This window comes from Ahaetulla prasina, chromosome 4 (genome assembly GCF_028640845.1).
Source record: "Ahaetulla prasina isolate Xishuangbanna chromosome 4, ASM2864084v1, whole genome shotgun sequence".
In the NCBI taxonomy this organism is placed as follows: domain Eukaryota; kingdom Metazoa; phylum Chordata; class Lepidosauria; order Squamata; family Colubridae; genus Ahaetulla; species Ahaetulla prasina.
In genome coordinates this window covers 34,595,992-34,615,498 of record NC_080542.1, presented here as the reverse complement: position 1 = coordinate 34,615,498, position 19,507 = coordinate 34,595,992, and the positions used below count along the sequence as shown (strand labels likewise).

The 19,507-nt window shown below is 40.7% G+C and overlaps 1 protein-coding gene across 5 annotated transcripts in view; it reads right to left on the bottom strand.

Moving 5' to 3' along the window:
• MPP2 (MAGUK p55 scaffold protein 2) overlaps positions 1–19,507 on the bottom strand; it is a 106,765-nt gene that overhangs the window by 49,386 nt on the left and 37,872 nt on the right. For all 5 annotated transcript variants that reach the window (XM_058181857.1, XM_058181855.1, XM_058181859.1 and 2 more), the window contains 3 exons: positions 14,928–15,080; positions 3,311–3,460; positions 711–938 (listed from right to left, as the gene is read on the bottom strand). In XM_058181857.1, coding sequence (XP_058037840.1) covers positions 711–938; positions 3,311–3,460; positions 14,928–15,080 — 531 coding nt within the window. The remainder of the gene's footprint in view (positions 1–710; positions 939–3,310; positions 3,461–14,927; positions 15,081–19,507) is intronic.

The window sequence follows — 19,507 nt, the reverse complement described above, 5'->3', positions numbered from 1 at the left end:
ATTAAGAAATTTGAATTAACCATGCTTGAACAGTTGTGAAAATGTATCACATGTTCCTGGAAAGACGTATGTGTAATGGATACCAAAGGTTGGCTTGATAACAATGTCAACTTTCACTTTTTGAATGACCTCTTTTCAGAATGTCAGTTGGACAATATAATTTTATGCAATCAAGATTTGTTTTAAAGATGAGTTGTAGCACTTTTTAAATAAACATAATTAGTAATGTCAAAACTGAATTAGCATTTTCTTTGTTTTTATTATAATATGTCTTTAATGTCTCCTTTTATTTTATATAAAAGAGGCCTCTGGTGGCTCAACAGACTAATGCAGTCTGTTATTAACAGCAGCTGCTTGCAATTACTGCAGGTTCTAGTCCCACCAGGCCCAAGGTTGACTCAGCCTTCCATCCTTTATAAGGTAGGTAAAATGAGGACCCAGATTGTTGGGGGCAATAAGTTGACTTTGTATATAATATACAAATGGATGAAGACTATTGCTTGACATAGTGTAAGCCGCCCTGAATCTTTGGAGAAGGGCGGGACATAAATGCAAATAAAAAAAAAATATGGGTTCACATATTTCGTTTTTGCTTTTCTAGATGTATAAAATAATTTTAAAATATCAAAGATATGTTCCGTATTTTACTGTAATTAGGAATGATCACAACTAGCAAAATCACACTTAGGAGGTGGGATGAGTTCTCCTACCTGGCGTGGTGGATGTGGCTCCTGATAACTGGGCAGGATCTTGAGTACCACACTCCCACTTGCGTTTTTTAGCACTTCTTGGAGAGCTCGTGGGTCACTGCCCACCTCTTGCCCATTCACCTCCTTGATAATATCACCCACATGCAGCAACCCCTGTTGATCAATCATGCCACCATGTAGGATACGTGCAATAACCAGCTCACCACGCTCCACACGGAAAGTCACACCCTGGGACGAGAGAAACAAATGCAAACACAAGGTCATACAGCTAAGCTTGGATGATCTGAAAAAATGACTCTAAGCTAAAGTCAAACCTGGTTAGGCTATAGGCTAGGCTAGGGAGTTTTTTAAAAAAAATCCTAACTCTTGAATGAAGGAATGACATATCAGTTTCCTGTTGTTTTTAAGAAAATAAGATGGATAGGCCATGTAGTCTCTGGGAAATTGACTTTAATTCAAAAGTCTTTGATGATGATGATTTTTACATGCCATCAGGTCATGGGCACCTCTTAGAACATAGATCTTCTTCACAAACATCTGTCCCCAGCCTGGTCATTCAGATCTTTCAATGGTGCACCTATCACTACTGTAACTAAGTCCACCAACCTTGCTACTAGTCCTTCTCTTCTCTTTCCTTCCACTTCTCAACATGAGACCCTTCCCTAGGGAGCTAGGTTTTGCATATTGTGTTGATGGTAGGTTAATTTGAACCTGATCATTCATGCCTTGAGAATTTGGGTAGGACATGCTCAATGATCCATTGCTTTGTTTGCTTATTTATCCCCTCCTGGAACACCCACCCACCCTTCTGCAATGAGATAGCACAGCAGGACTTAGTGGGAGAGTCAAGATTCTTTACCTTTTTAATATTTATATAATGTTTCTCCTATTCTGTTCTGTTATCAAGATCATCTATTACTCATACCTTAGGTACCCCCCTCATGAATTGCAAAATGCAGTCAATTTGATGTATTGGGAAGGGTGACAGTTTGAGACTGACTAAGAAGAATATATAGATGCCCTAAGCTTCTCCAAGCTTCATTGTTTTTTTCCTTTAAAGGTGAATTTTCCTTTTTTATTATTTTTTCAAGTATATGTTACAACATCTATAAAGAATATAAGATTGTGATAATTTTAAAAAAAACAATAAAATATTGACAGATAGCCAACACATCTTGAATAGGAAGCTATGGTTAATATATTCTACTACATAACTAAAATTTTAATATGCTATAGGGCAGCAGCCCCCAATCTTTGGAGCACCAGGGACCGGATCCATGGAGATAGATTTTTCTGTGGACTGGAAAGGACATGGTTTCACATGCTGCCTGCATATTGCGGATGGGGCTCTGCTTGTTTACACAGCCTGGTTTCTGACACTCTGTGCTGGTCCATGGACTGGGGATTGGGAACCCTGCTATACAGGATTTCATAAAAGTGAATTTTGCAAAGCACTTTCACAGCAATAGAAGTTAGAGGCATCAGGAGGGAAATGGCGGGGGGGGGGGAGGGGAAGATTATAAATTGATTGATTGCCATTGTACAGGAATAATGGTAGAATTAAACAAGTTGGAATGGTGTAGAGTCGGGACAGCTCGGTAACCACTCCCGAAGGGAAAGGGTAAGGAAAGAGGCGTAAAGAAGGAAGAAAGTAGGTAGGCAGGTAGGTAGGTAGGAAAGAAGGGAGGGAGAAGAAAGGATAGGAGGAGAAGAAGAAGGAGAAGATAGAGGGTTAGAAAGGATGGTAGTGAGAAGTGGGAAAGAGGTGGGGAAGTAGGAAAGCGAGGAGAAGGATGGTGGGGAAAGTCGAAGAAGGATGAGAAGGGTAGAAAGGATTAAGGGAGGGAGTGGCGGTCGAGCAGCCCTGATTGAGTATAATTTGAGTATAGGATCGATTGTTGGATAAGTGATTGTATTGTACACTGGTCAAATTGTGGGAGTTATTATGGAAAATAAAAAATTTTGCTCTGAAAAAAAAAAGAAATTAGAGGCATCAGCTGGTCTGTGGTAAACACAGCCAGGAATTCTATGGGAAGTATATGTTCATTTAAAATGTACTACGTAAGTAAAACTAAATACAAATAGTACAGAAACAATTTAAAAACAGTGTTAAGATGACAGCAAAATTAGAAATAGAAATTTAAAAAATTAACAGAAAGCCAGATATTTTAAAAATTTAAGGATTCTTCACACCCTCTGATCTTTCATTTCCTCTCTACATTTTCCTCTCATATTATGTACCTGGATACCTGGGTAGCAATTTGTATCAATTTATATTGGCTCAGGAATGGACTGCACTGTCTGATGATTTGGGAAAACAAAGAAAGGGGGAAATAATTCAATTTATTTCTAAACAATTAGATTCAGAACTCATTAACAAAAGATGAATTTTCATTCTCATAACATATCAACCCCACCTTTTTTTTTTTTTGTAATACTTTCTTCAGGTATCTGATAGGTTTCTGCATGCTATCAAATATTAGACAGTAAGCTCCTTGGGGCAACAATTTTGTTCTATGTTTTTGCACATAATTTATTCTGATACTATACAAAAACCAACCATTGGTGTAAAATTCAGCCTGTAGAAGTTATTTGCTCACCAGGTGTTCTCCAGCAGTCTTACGAATTCCCACCATGCGTACAGCATCTGGTGGAACTGGCTGGTTGTTGAACATGGGGTCCAGAACGGGACTGGGTGGTGGAGTCTCGTAACTCTTAGAGGCAACAGAATCATGGGTTTCCAAAAGGGACTGAGAAAAGGGAAATAAAGTGTTAGTGACAGAGCAGAGGGGCGAAAAGGGAAAGGCATAATCAGCTGAGATCAGTAACTAAGGCTAAGATGGGCAATGCTACACAACATACACAACAATACACAAGTAAATAATTGATACAAACTCAAGGTAAACCACTCCAAACTCGATTGCAGAAAATATGACTTCAGTAACAGAGTGGTCAATGCCTGGAATCCACTACCTGACTCTGTGGTTTCTTCCCCAAACCCCCAAAATTTTAACCTTAAACTGTCTACTGTTGATCTCACCCCATTCCTAAGAGGTCTGTAAGGGGCATGCATAAGTGCATCAGCGTGCCTACCGTCCCTGTCCTAATATTCCTTTTTACTTACTCTTTTCATGTATTCAAATTATGCTTATACTTTTACCTGTTATCTTATATATGCTTGACAAATAAATAAAAGAAAATAAATGTCCATGGGTCTCCAAATGATCCTGAATATGGTCAATGTCCATCAAATCCTGATAGCTATCCAGTAGGAAAATAGCATTAACATAGAAGAATACATCTCCCCTCCCCAAAATACTTCCCCAGGGAAATACTGTAAGCTGCTATCCCAGTCAGAAAACATTTAGGCACAAAGAAATGTTGATAATAACATTAAATGTGTGACAAGTGAAGCAAAGACATTAGAAGATACTCTTACAACAGGGGTGAAATACAGGCGGTTCTGACAGGATCTGGAGAATTGGTAGCAGAAATTTTGAGTACTTCAGAGAACTGGCAAATACCAGCTCTGGCTAGCCCCAGAGTGGGGTGGGAATGAAGATTTTGCAATATCCTTCCCCCAGGAGTGGGGAAGGAATAGGGATTTTGCAGTATCCTTCCTCTTCCATGCTCACCAAGCTACACCCACCAAGCAACACCATGCTTACCAAGCCATGCCCACTGAATCGGTAGTAAAAAAAATTGGATTTCACCACTGTTTTACACCCAGAAAAAGTAACATTCCAACAGTGACTGTTCTTAAAGGCTACTTTAATTCAATCAGCTACTTGCATTTTTCATTCTTGCCATCCTGACTAATTTTACCATAATCAAATCAATTATTAGATTAAATATAATGCATAGATTCAATATATATTGTGTATGGATATGGATTTGTATATTGTAATTTAAAAATATAATTTACAAATTAGAGACGTTGCATCTTTGCGTCTTTTTTTAAGGGTAATCTTGCTGCCTCTTATAGTGCACTGAGCAATCTGTGCTTCAGTGAAATTGTGTTTCACCAAAGATTAGCTATTTGGCAGCCTGGAAGTTTTTGCCAGTCTTTGTGGATGACTGCCTCTCATGAGGAGGATCTTCTGCAGGGGTGGGTCCTGGTCAAAATTAAAGAACCTCTGGAAAAACTCCTTCAATTTTCCAAAATAGTCCTTGCTTACTAACAATAATTGGGACTGGAAGCTTTCAATCAGTATTGCATCAGTCATAAGGTTAGTCATCATGTGATTGCGCTGACTTACAATGCCATTTCCGGTAGTTACAGTTGTCCTTCTTAGGCAAATCCCACATAATCGCATGTCCCGCGATCATTATTTGCAACCTTCTGGAGACTTCTCCATTGACTTTGCTTGTCAGAAGCCAGCAGTAATGGTTGCAAATAGTGATCATGTGACCAAGGGATATTGTGATGTCAGAATTGCAAGCCAATCACTAAGCACGCAAAATTGCAATTGCGTGATCATGGAGATGCTGCAAGAGCCTCAACCACAAGGATCTGCTATGAGTACCCCACACTCATAACCAGTGGTGGGATTCAGCTGGTCCTGTTTGGCTCACCTGAATCGATAGCACTGCACTGCACACTTGGCCACGCCCCTTGCCCCTCCCATCCATGCTGGCACTTCTTCTTGTAGCACTGAGCTGTTTACCTTTTTAAATCTCCGCCCACAGAACCGGTAGTAAATAATTTTGAATCCCACCACTGCTCATAACTTCAAATAGTCACTGAATGTGTGAATGTTAAATAAGGACTACCTGTATCCAATTTCTCAGAAAAACAGGGGGAGGATGGCCCCTCTAACAGCCTCCTATTTCATTCAAAGAATTTTAGTACCTGCTTTCTGACACACCAGGACATGCACTCTGCTGGTTCCAAAGTCCAGAATGGTGGTTCAATAAGACACGTATCTTTTCCATTTTGTTCAAAATTTTAGATCTGTAAACCAGTTTGTGATTCCAATTCTTCATATTATTCCCAGCATAGTCCTTGCTTCTGGTCCTCCAAATCAAGGGTGGGATTCAGCCAGTTCGGTTCAACCAGTTTAGGCAAACCAGATGCTAATTTTACATCTGATTGGCAAAACTGGTAGTTGCAAGGACTGGCTGGGCCCACCCACCTGCCCTGCCCCTCGCAGGAGTCTCCATGTGGCCCATTTTGGATGTGAGGTAAGTGCAGGGCCACTCTGGGAGGGTGAAAAATGGGCTTTCCGGAAGTCCAGAAACAGGCCCATTTCCAGGCTCTGAAGGGCCTCTGGAGCCCAGAGGGGGCCATTTTCACTCTCCTGGGGACTCTAGGAAAGCCTCCAGAGACTGAGGAGGGAAAAAAAACACCTTCCCTCATGCAGAAAGCGTAGTAGGCATGCCCCCATGGTCACACCCACCCAGCACCTGGGCAGAGAACCAGTTGCTAAAATTTTTCAATCCCATCCCTACTCCAAATGCATCTCACTTTTCTTTTGTATATCTTTGATCTACTTTTTTTTAGGTTGTCTACATCCTAAGACACAATATAGTATCCGTTTCCTTTCATCTATCAGAAACACCAGTGCACCATGCTTGGCTATCCCAGGGATTCCAGGACCCTTCACTCTTGTCCTTCTGTGAAAGAGCTATGGGGACAAGCTCCTGATTGCAACCCCCTTGTGTCAAAAGACTTCCCTTGTCTTGTGAATCCCTTGTAGCAACATAAATGTCATCAAATATATTGATATATTGACCATCAATTGTGTTGTAAATGTTGTACCTTGATGAACGTATCTTTTCCTTTATGCACACTGAGAGCATATGCACCAAGACAAATTCCTTGTGTGTCCAATCACACTTGGCCAATAAAAAATTCTATTCTATTCTATTCTATTCTATTCTATTCTATTCTATTCTATTCTATTCTATTCTATTCAAGTAGCTAGAGGAAAAGCTAGACTTTCATTTTTATATGTTCTCCTCTATGGACCATCATATACACATTGAAATTTACCCACAATTTTTGCTGTCTTTTTTTATCTCTATCCAGCTACTAAAGGCAGGTTCTGAAGAGTTTCCCAAGGATTGTATGTTGTCATCAAAGGGTTGCTGACTATTTTGCCTGAACTAAATCACTTCATTCTTTCATTGCAGAGACCAATTCCAATCCCTTACAGTGAGATTGGGAAGCAAAATTGCACTATAAAGCATGTTTCCCCCTCCCAATCTCCCATATTAGAATGATTTTTTAAAAAAATCTTTTTACCCTGTATTGTGATAAATTCCAAGGACTGCAAAGAAGATGTTGATTCAGCTGTCTACTCTGCCACCTATCCAGGCCAGTGGAGTTCCTCTCAATGAAGCTTGATCCAATTGTCAAAGGATTTCCTTGATCTTTCTCATGCGTCTCTTGACTGCTCTAATTTCATTCTTTTCTTTGACGGCTTTTGCCCCCAGGATCCCAATGGAAAATTAAATGCTGGATGTTCTGTGAATTCCCTTCAGACAGTTTTTCTTTGCCTGAGACACTTGAGCCTTAGTGCTGCTGTTTTTGCATGTGCCTGCTAGTTGGCAGTGGGACAAACTGCAACTATTTACTCAGATTCTAAAATATGCTTATGGCATTTGTCGTTCTTTTGCTGGTCTCTGGCGGAAGAGTTCCTAGCCTCTGCAGGAACCTCAGATTCCCACGCTCCATTAATTCATGCTTTGCTTCAAGCTCTTTTGTTGCTATAAAATAGCTATTGTCTAGGGTAAAACACACAGCAACAGATGACTCTGCAGTTGCTAGTGGAAATCAGTGCAATAGTGGACATGCACCCAGGCACACAAAAACCAAGACTGTTGTAATCTTAGCTGCCATACAGTCCACAGATTTATTTGGAGCTTATACTGCTTATGCTGCTACTGGAAATGTGCAGGGAATGCAGCAGGATCCACAGAGATTTAGCAACTTCTGAATAGAGGCCTAGTAGAATTAGTGAAAGGCAGGTTTCATATAATATATAGGATGTCTCACACAAAGACGGGAATAGCTTAGTGTTTTTTGTCTGACTGGTATTTTTCTCTTGTCCATCATTGGTTACCCTCATTCTGATCAATGTGCCATTTCACAACATGGATCCATGGTGACCTATCAATGCCATAGCCAGACCTTGAACACAATGATGTCACTGAATCTTACAGATGGAATTTGCACTCTATGAAAAAGTGGGTTCTGGTTTTTTTGGTGGCTGTGGAGGGTATTTTTTTTAAATAGATGGGGAAGTACCCTGTTACACTGCTGATGACCAAGAAACAGTTAAGTGATTTTGTTTCCAGGGAGCCTTGCCTTACTCATCAGATTGTGATTCAGGAAACCAAAACCTTTGGCAAAGCTTTGAGTGTTAAATTATAATTCTGCACTCCTTGTCCCTCAAAGGTTTGAGTTATATAGAAGAGTAGAACCGAGACATTAAAATTCAATTAACTAAAATCACAGTAGGTATTGGTCTTGTTATTGGCCAGGGGCCTTCCTTACATTCCCATACATACATGGGAATTGGAAGACTCCCCGGCAGGAAACTCTCCTCCCCTTTGAAAGTGTATTTAGTTAATAGATGCCAGGACCAACCAACTTCAATCAACAAACTGTAAAAAGAAACTAAGATAACTTAGACCAGGGGTGTCAAACTCGATTTCATTGAGGGCTGCATCAGGGTTGTGTTTGACCTTGGGGGGGGGGATGGGATGGGTATGGCCAGGGTGAGCATGGCTAGCCTGACATTACTCATGTCAGGGGCACCTGTGGCCCAAGCACTCTGCCAGAGAGAACGTGCTCCTGAGCTCCGTTTTCAGTTGCAATGGCCTCCTGCAACCCTCTACCACCAAAAACAGAGCTCGGGAGGGCTGTACACGGAGCTCCATTTTCACTGGCAGAGGCACCATGGGCCAGTTCTTCATTGCTTCCAGGATGGCTAGATCTAAGCACCCTGCCGTGTCCCACTCCTCCGCTGACGGCCGGGTCAGGGAAATCCGAATCAGGCTTGCCTCTGCAGCTCTGCCCAAAGTCCTAGCAAAGTCCTCAGAGCAGGCAGGAGACCAGTAAGTGACTTCAGCAAGATAAGTTCGACTTTGCCTGACTCAGAGACTGCCAGAAAGCAGATCCTTTATATAGGCCATGGGGTGTGGCTCCATGACTCTGCACTCATTAAGGCCTGCCCCTCCCTTCCTTCTGTTGCCTCCACCTATCCAATCTTCTGATGCGAGGGTCACTCCAATCAGCTGTTGTTGGAAGTAAACTTTCCTCAGGCTCACATGCTGTGGAGGAGGGGGAGGGGTCTAGCTGCTCCGTTTGCCTGGGCATGGAGCCAGGGCTGGGGCCGGGGGATGCTCCCTCCTCTGCAGCCTGCTTGGGCATGGAGCCAGGACTGGGACCGGGAGGTCCCCCTCCTCTGCAGCTTGTCTGGGCATGGAGCCAGAACTGGGGCCGGGAGGCATACATTCCTCCGTGTTCGGGAGCAGATAAGCAGACCCCGGCTGCGGTGAGAGCGGACAAGACACAACACACCCTATGGTACTGATCCGACCCGCAGGCCTTGAGTTTCACACCCCTGACTTAGACAGTGGGTTGATCAGTATTGTTTGTCTCTCACATAAACCCTTCCATTCATCTGCAATGGCAACATGCCACTCTGTATGGTAGTGTTGCTCAGCCTTGATGACTTTAAAATGCGTAGACTTCAAGTCCCAGAATTCTCCAGTCAGCAAACTTAAAGGATGAGAAACACTGCCCTATGGTTCAGAAACTACATTCTTCTCCAAAGATACTGGAAAAATAATCTGCTTAGGGCCACAATATATTGAACTTGTGAAGTGTTGTTGACCACTCACATTGCAGTGACCTACCTGAATGTATCACTGTGCTCAGTGCAGTTTAATTTCTAAATAGTTTTCACTCAGCTATTTAGATTTACTGCAGAACCTTTGAAGCCTCTGCTTCAACTTCAATACTCTTTCAGCTCTTCAGAATTTTTTCTGCCTGCTTATATCAAATGATCACTGGCTTTATATATAATTTGAATATCTGTGAATGGGGTAGAAGATTGAGTCTTGGGATAGGAATCTTGGGATAGAACCAGGGGTGAAATGCTCCCAGTTCGGACCGGCTTGCCCGATGCGGTAGCGATGGCGGCCGCTGGTTCGGAGAACCAGTGGCAAACATCCCTGGCCCCACCCACCCCGCCTCTGCTGAGCCGTACTATCAGCAGAGGTTTTTTTTAACTTTTAAAAGCAGTTTTTCTTCAGCCAAAAACATTCCTTTAAAAGTAAAAAAAAGCCTTTGAGGATCCCGCTGCTCAGCTGAGATCGGCAGAGCCTTTAAACTCTTTTTTAAAAAAGTTTTAAAAGGCTCCTCTGGAGATCTCACCTGAGTTCCTCATCAGCAGAACCTTAAAAAACATGTTTTCTACAAGCTGTTCAGCCAAAGAGCTTGTAGAAAACTCTTAAGAGGTTCTGGGCTGCCACGAGGCAAGCCTCATGGGATCGTCAGAGGAGCCTTTTAAAAACTTTTTTCCCCTCTGGCAATCCCAGAGGAGTTGCCTCATCATCACAGGCTTTTAAAATCATTTGTAACAATCTCTTACAACAGCCCATGCCCACCCAATCGCCCCTTCCCCACTTACCTTATTTTTGCTCCTTTCGGGCTGGCAAAGCATCAGCAAAACAGGCAGTTTCAGTTGCTAGCAGTTTCAGGCAGATGAATATGCCTGTGTAAAATCCATCTGCCTGAATCTGCTAGCAACTGAAACTGCCTGTTTTGCTGGCTGAGGAACTCTGGAAATTGAAGTCCACAAACCTTAAAGTTACTAAGCTTGGAGACCCCTGATCTAAAAAATATAAATAAAATAAAATAATAAAATAAAATAAAATATTTGTGCAGTTTTCTGAGATTTGGTGTGTTTCTGTAGTGTTTCACTCTAACTACACAAACACACAAAATCTCACAAAGCTGTATGTGGCATTTTGTGTGTGTGTGTGTGTGTGTGTCAGTTGTGTTGTGTTGTGGTGTGTGTGTGTAAAGTGTGAAAGTTAGTTTTGAAGCTTTTTGTGACTGTGTGAGATTCCTGCTTGTTGCAGGGGCCATTTTGGGTGAAGTGCAGCTGCTTTTACATTGTGTGTGAGTCAGTTGTTGTTTTGTGTTGTGTGTGTGTAAAGTGTGAAAGTTGGTTTTTGGTACCTCTTATTGTTTTTTATACTTTATTATTTTTATTATTTATTGTTATTGGCCACGCCCACCCAGTCATCTGACCACCAAGCCATGCCCACCAATTAAGCCACGCCCACAGAACCAGTAGGGAAAATTTTTAGATTTCACCCCTGGATAGAACATGCCGATTGCTGTATTTTGCAGATACTGCATCTGAACATATTTTAAAACCCTATTAGTTACATTGTGGGTAATGATATTTCTTGAGACATGACCTTTTATGGGAGAAGTAAGCAATTCCCCCAGGTTGTACATAAGATTTATCTCTTGAACTCCACCCAAATAAAATGACATCCTTTGTGTAGATTAGAGCAGAGTAGATTCTCCAATCCTTTCCAAACCATTATCTTAATTTACTCTTACAAAACAACAGCATTCACATTAGTAACTTGATAAAAAGCCTCATTTACCACTTAGAATGTACGTAATTGCAACCCTTCTTTAGCTTCTCTTAGCCTATGGTCAAAATTGTATTAACTCGCAGCACAGCAACAATATACAAATCACTTGACACCACATATTTAAAGCCTTTGGCCTCTTTTATATTTGTGATAATAAAACTTACAAAGTCTTGCCCTGGGTTGGGTGATTATATTCAAATACTTCCCTAGTCTGAAAGCTAATTGCTTTCAGTTGGGAAAGCAATTTAACTTGGGAACTTTTACCTTCAGAGCATGAAAACAATGTATGTTGGGATCCTATATCAGAAACTCAAAAAAACAAGATTTCACAAAGTCATTAGATCTATTTTCCCTGTATTGGGAATCTATAAACAGGCTTTATATTAGATTTGAGAGCCAGTTTGGTGTACTGGCACCAAGGAGGAGATTGAGTTCTAGTCCCTATTTACACACAAAACCAGCTAGGTGATTGTGGGCTGGTTACTTTTTTTCAGACCCAGGAAGGAGGCAATGGCAAACCATTTCTGAAATGTCTGCAGGGACTTCTGAAAAAGCTGCAGGGACTTGTTCAGTCGGTCTCTGAGAATCCAATATGATTGAAAGGAAGAAAATAAAACATAAAAGCTTTTTGTTTAGTTTGCAACTTGTTTTTTTTAAAGCCTCCCTTGATTGTAGCCCTCTAGATTTACTGACAGGGGAGTATGACAGCAATGTTGTTTTTACATAGACAAAAGTGGAAACATAGAAATAGAATTATCAGATTTTAAAGAATACCATAGGATTTTTCCATTAAATTGCAAACATCAGACGCAATATTTTCCCTGGCTTACTTTTCCCTACTTCGGGGGCATAAGAAAAACCTTTTTGAATGGGGCGGCTATATGATTCTCTTCCTATTAAGCACAGTCATCTTGGTTTCCTACTGTGAAATATGTGTAACAACCACACTTCATTCAAAGTTTAAAACAATATAGAACTCCAAAGAGAGAGTTTTGGAAATTGGACAATGAGCAATAAAATAAATGACAACTATTCCTATAAAAATAAACACATGTGAAATGGAACTAATGAAGATGCTAGAACACTCTGTTGCTGTGGGGACTTTGTATTGGGAAGATGTGTTGGCATAGACAAGTACATCACCCATGTGCTTGTTTAACTCAATAAGCCATCGCATAGTGCCATGATTACATCCCCATCCTGACCTGATTAACATGTTATTGACATCCAATCCATTATTCTGCCATACTGTTTAAATATATATTATCATTTTGCATTGAATTGAATACTTTATTTGGCCATGTGTGATTAGATATACAAGGAATTTGTCTCTGGTGCAGAGGCTCTCAATGTACATGCTAAGCAACAGGATGATGATGATGATGATGATGATGATGATGATGATGATATCAATAATACCAATAAGAGGGGAGAATAAAGAAGATAATAAGGATTAATAATAATACTACAGCCATAGTACATGGCTAATGCATAAATATTAGACAGAATGCATAACTCTACACCCAGGTCTGATTAGGTTGAGATGATATTATGATGGTTCTGATGAATGTTTTGGTTCTGATAAAAGTTTTAATCTTGTCCCAATGTTTTTATTTGTGTAAAATGTTAGAGGAAGTTATATTGAAATATGTGTCACTAAGGTGGGAGATTGTTGCTTTAGCTTTATGGGTTGGAGGTGACTAGAATCATAGTCCAAAGAATATAGAAGGCACCAGGTTGAAGAAGGCTGCACTGCTATTTTTTTTTCACAGACTAAGAATTAAGAATCTAGGCATACCCATCCATGCATCCACACAATCTGCCATTCTACTCAACTGAATATATAGGTTCACATGTACATCCAAGAAGAAGAAGAAAAACCTCATAACTAAGGGCAGAAAAAGAGGCTGCTGTTACTTTAAAAAATATTATGAAAATGTGTGTGCATAGATTCAAATTCAGAATTAGTGGCTACAACTTTAGTATCACGATAGAGAGAAGGGCCAAGCAGAGTATCTTGCCACTGAAATGCTAAATATTGGCAGACAATTTGAGATCTTCTGATTTCTATTATGAATCTTGTTTTAAGCCAGATGACAACTGGACAGCAGTTCAAGCAGAGTGTAAGTAAGACCACACAGCCATCCTAAACAGATTTAAACGTGTCAGATGGGAGCAGAGGGAACAGGTGACAAAGTGTAGAGTGCAACAACATGACGTAAGTGTGAAGTGTGAGAGCTTGCATCATGAGGTCACGATGCATATTTCATCCTTTTGTCATCATCATGGTTAAACATGGACCCTTATGAACAGATCATTTTAAAAAGAACTAAAGCATGTCTAGTACTCCATACACATTCCTCTCTAAGGAGCTGCAAGGCACTTTACTCAAAGAAAGGTGTGGTTGAAATTTACTAATAATAAATCTGCTCTAATTCAAAGTTTTTATAACAATGTTTTAAATTACACACTTACCAGATAATAAACAATCTATAAAATCTCTTCACCTACACAAATCTAGCCAACTCTTTTATACATATATAAAACAAATATAATAATATTTGTATAATATAATATTTGTCAATGAACAGACATGTATAAATGATACAACCTGAAGTTACACAAAAGTGATACTTCTCCTTAATGTAGCACTTGGGTGGAAACATGCAATTGCCACTGAAGAGAAAATGTTATAAATGCAGCTCATTAATTACTTTGACCATCCAGATATTTCAGATATATATATATCTTCTCTGTGGGGGCTCCCGCCCTCTGGAACGAACTCCCCCCAGGACTTCGTCAACTTCCGGACCTCCGAACCTTCCGTCGCGAGCTTAAAACTTATTTGTTCATCTGCGCAGGACTGGATTAGTTTTTTAAATTCGTGGGTTTTTAAGGGGTTTTAAATGGGTTTTGAATGGGTTTTTAATGGGTTTTATTATTTGCTAAATTTTAATTGCGGCCAATTTGAATAAGTTTTTTAGTGGTATTTTAATAGTATTTATTTTGTAATAGTACTGTCATTTTATCTGGCTGTAAACCGCCCTGAGTCCCTCGGGAGAAGGGCGGTATAAAAATTTAAATAATAATAATAATAATAATAATAATAATAATATATATATATATATATCACTAATCTGGTATTCTTTCTTATAAAATCCCAGAAAAAAAATGCTGCTGTAAGTGGCAGTTCCCAACTCAGTCATATATAATGCTAACACTCTCAGCTTGGTACAAAACACAATGGCTAGTATTCATTGCTTTCTATCTCTTTTTTTCTTTCTCTCTGATTAACACATATACAGATAAAATCCTTTTGAATAGTCTTTGGGGATGAAATCTAGGAGATTTCTCACCAGAAACAGAAGTCTTCTAAATGTAATAAAATTTCAAGAGGGTCCCCTATGAGATTATGAAGTCCAGAATCTACATTTACCTAGTTGTACCATTTTTGTTCCTTATCCTGCCAAGTCATTGCCAAATACTCTACAAACAAATCAACAAAGCATATACAAATTCTGGAATTCTCTCTCTTTCTGCTCCCCAATTTCCTCCTCCCCCCTCTCCCCAGGAAGATTCCCCTCCTACCTGGAAGTGGGGCTCCTGGAGGATGCGAGCCAGTTCAGCTGCTGTGCTATCTTGCTGAGCAATGTGTGTGATGTCTTTAAGTATCTCCTGGACCAGCTCCAAATTGTTGTCCCGCACAGCCTCCAGCTTTGTCTCCTCCAGGCGTTCATGAGCCTGCAAGGTGGATAGGGAAAGGGCAGAGAAGAAGGGATTAAAGGGACACATAAACAGATAAACCCATGCTAACCCTTTGTTCTCCTCCTACAGCCTTGTGTCCTGGCAGATAACGTAAGGATATTAAGTTATATTCCTTGGGTTTCTTAAAAATTACAAGAGCACCACTTTAAGGTTTGTTGATATATATTTTTTAATAAGCATAAAAGGCTTATAGACATCTCTAGAATTGAATAGCTTTACACAGTGGGTGCCCGTCAAGCTTTGTCAAATCTTTCTAAAGACAAAGACTGGGTTGTGCATGTTACAAAGAAAAAGAAGCCAAGTAATTACTCTTCTGTATGGAAACACACAACCCACTTGCTCAGAAACACAGCAAGAGGAACAGTGAGACAACGGAGAGCTTTTCCTGGCCCTCGGTGGCATGTAGCCAGAAATCAAACAGGTCTTTGCTGTATGAAAGATGAATAGCTGCTCTAGATAAGCCTCAAGCAGAGAAACAGACACAAAAGAGAAGGAGCTAAAAATAATAGACTGGCAAATAGAGGCTTAGCTTCACTTGTGGAAATTGGGGGAGGGTAAAAAGAGCAGGCTTAATATGAATCCAATCTCACTTCTGGGAACCATTTTTGTTGCCAAGATCAGTGCAGGAAAATACTGAAGTGGAAGGCTGCTGCACTTATTTGATTGAATAAAGACCAATTCTTCATATTAACCCTATAATGGTAGAGGATTAGAAAACTGATCACCTGAAACATAGAGGATATCATTTTGTCAGAACACTTTCATTATTTTTAATAGGAAAACTCCTGGGATGGGCTTAGAGACTTCTAGGCCAGTAACTTTAACAACTTTAAGATGTGTGGACTTCAACTTCCAGGATGCTGGCAAGTTGAAGTCTATATATCTTAAAAGTTGCTGAGGTTGAGAAACACTGTTGTGTAGGCTATTGACTTCTTTGGGATGAGAATGGTTCCTGAGAGGATTTAGGAGCTCAGTGCCTGCACAGCTACATTGAATTTGTTTCAAGTAATCTCTAGCCTGATTCACAGTGATAGCCAGATGATAAATTCAGACTTCATCTCACTTGGTGTGTCATCTGAAAATCGAAAATGTAATTGTGAATTATTTGCAGTATTTGGATCACTTTCCGTCACCTCTGCTAATATTTGAAAGATCAAAGGACTAATTAAACGGTCCATCCCTGAAGCCTCATAGACTGAGACAGATTTTAGCAGGCCTTGGGGATTTCCCTAGCAATTCAGCAGATCAAATTCTGAAATGGCTTCTCTCTTTTTGCTTATTCTGAAAGGCAGTTTGGAAATGTTCAAGCTTACAGTGTGATTTTCACACACACACACACACACTCTTACAGTGAACTCATTCAGACAGAGTCTTTTTGAGATGGTTTGAAATGCTTCTTTCCAGGTTTCCTGTTGCGCTGCAATTTAAGAGATAAGCCGTCAACTATCTCTTGATTGTTTGTATTGATTCTCCTTTGCACTTCTTTCTCAGCCTCCTCACAACATAACACAAATGTCTGCTTGAAGAAGCTGAGAGAGGTCATCTATTAATCCACAGTGAAGTATCAGTGTGCCGATGATATGCAGATATTTGTTTCTACTCCAGATTAAGCTACCAAATGCAGAAGGGTGTCTGATCAGGTATCTGAAGTCTGTGAAGATTGAATGTGAAGGAACAGGCTTAAGTTGAATCTCTGTGAGATGGGTGTTGTTTATTTCAAAACCAAATGTCTTTCTTCCAGCTCAGCTGTGCCACCGGATGGGGTGTCACTCTCCTTAAAAAAGCAACCACACATTTGAGAGTTCTGCTAGACTCAGGGCTATTGTTCGATAGGCAGATGGAGGCCATAGCTAGGGCAGCCTTTACTGACAGATTCTGAGGATGAGTGAGTTGGAATTGGAAGCCTTGGTGGAAATAACCAATGCCCTCATTACTAATTAGTACAATAACATAGTTAAATTGAGGCTGTCTCTGAAGACTGTGTAAAATCTGGCCTTTAGTACCAAAAAAAACCAAAAAACTTTACAGCCATCTAACACTGATTCTGTTGTGATTACCAATAGACTTCTGAGTATAATTCAAATCTCTAGTTTTTAACCTGTAAAAAACTACCATCTCTTTCAGGCAGAGCAGACTGGTTAGATCAGCTATGCCTGAAAGAGATGGTAGTTTTTTACAGGTTAAAAACTAGAGATTTGAATTATACTCAGAAGTCTATTGGTAATTTTGAGGCTCCCTCCAGGAAACATGGGGGGCACGGGGCATTTTTTTCCTTTCATATTTTTTCCAGGTCCTTTGGAATAGCCTGGCCCTTGATTTTCCTCCTTTCTTGACAGTCTTTAGAAAGGCATTCATATTTTTAATTTTTAATTATAAGCATTGATGCTGGAATAACAGACACCAGGGTGGCTGATGATTTAATTAAGTTTTATCAGTGTTTTGCATTTACTTTATTGATTATATTTATTTATTTATTTATTTATTTATTTATTTATTTATTTATTTATTTATTTATTTATTTATTTATTTATTTATTTATTTATTAGATTTTTATACCGCCCTTCTCCCGAAGGACTCAGGGCGGTGTACAGCCAATATAAAACAATAACAGTGTACAATTAAAACAGAAAATTAAAAAACTTATTATATAATTGGCCAAAATTTAAAATGTTTAAACCTAAAAACCCTTAAAATTCATATCAATTACAACCCCAGTTAAAATTAATATTTAAAAATTAAAAATTAAGAATTTAAAAAGTTTAAGCCAGTCCCGCTCGAATAAATAAATACGTTTTCAGCTCGCGGCGGAAGGTTCAAAGGTCAGGCAATTGACGCAAACTAGGGGGGAGTTCGTTCCAGAGGGTAGGAGCCCCCACAGAGAAGGATCTTCCCCTGGGGGCCGCCAGCTGACATTGCTTGGCGGATGGCACCCTGAGAAGTCCCTCTCTCTGCGAGCGTATGGGTCGGTGGGAGGCGTGAGGTAACAGCAGGCGGTCCCGTAAGTACCCAGGCCCTAAGCCATGGAGCGCTGTAAAGGTAGTAACCAAAACCTTAAAGTGCACCCGAAAGACCACAGGCAGCCAGTGCAGTCTGCGCAGAAGCGGTGTTACATGGGAGCCGCTTGCGGCTCCCTCTATCACCCGCGCAGCTGCATTCTGAACTAACTGAAGCCTCTGAGTGCACTTCAAGGGGAGCCCCATGTAGAGAGCATTGCAATAATTCAAGCGAGAGGTGACAAGAGCATGAGTGACCGTGCATAAGGCATCCCGGTCAAGGAAGGGGCGCAACTGGTGAACCAAGCGAACCTGGTAAAAAGCTCTCCTGGAGACGGCCGTCACGTGGTCTTCAAACGATAGCCGTCCATCCAGGAGAACACCCAAGTTGCGCACCCTTTCCATTGGGGCCAATGACTCGCCCCAAACAGTCAGCTGTGGTTGCAGTGGCTGTACCGTGCCGGCATCCACAGCCACTCCGTCTTGGAGGGATTGAGCTTGAGCCTGTTCCTCCCCATCCAGACCCGTATGGCTTCCAAGCACCGGGACAGCACTTCGACAACTTCATTGGGGTGGCCCGAGGTGGAAAAGTACAGCTGCGTGTCATCAGCGTACAGTTGGTATCTCACCCCAAAGCCACTGATGACCTCGCCCAGTGGCTTCATATAGATGTTGAACAGGAGAGGCAAGAGAATTGACCCCTGTGGCACCCCACAAGGCGCCTCGCGGTCGATCTCTGCCCCCCTGTCAACATCGTCTGCAACCGGTCAGAGAGATAGAAGGAGAACCGATAAACGGTGCCTCCCACTCCCAAACTCTCCAACCGGTGCAGCAAGATACCATGGTCGATGGTATCAAAAGCCGCTGAGAGATCTAATAGGATCAGGGCAGAGGAACAACCCCTGTCCCTGGCCCTCCAGAGGTCATCCACCAATGCGACCAAAACTGTCTCCGTACTATATCCGGACCGGAAGCCGGACTGGAACGGGTCTAGATAGACAGATAGATATGTATGATTCTGTAAATCATTGGGAGTCTTCTTAGGGGACAGCAGTATATGAAATCTGGAATAATACATTCTCTATATAAGTTTACTTACAAAAAGGTTTTAAAATTATATTGGAACAAAATGTTTGTACTTAGTATGTTTCCACATTATGGAATGATACTTATCTTCAAGAAAGTCAGAGAGAAGTTTCTCAGTCTTGACAACATTGGTGGAAAATTCTGGAAGCTGAAGTCCAGGCAATTTAAAGTTGCCAAGGTTGAGAAATACTGGCCTAAGGAATTCAGACTGACAGGTTAAGAATTTCAAACATTCCTTTAAAGACCAGCAATACATGAACGCTGCTTGCCTTCCACCATACGCTATTTATACTAGTTTATTTTTCTTTCATTATTTTATATTTC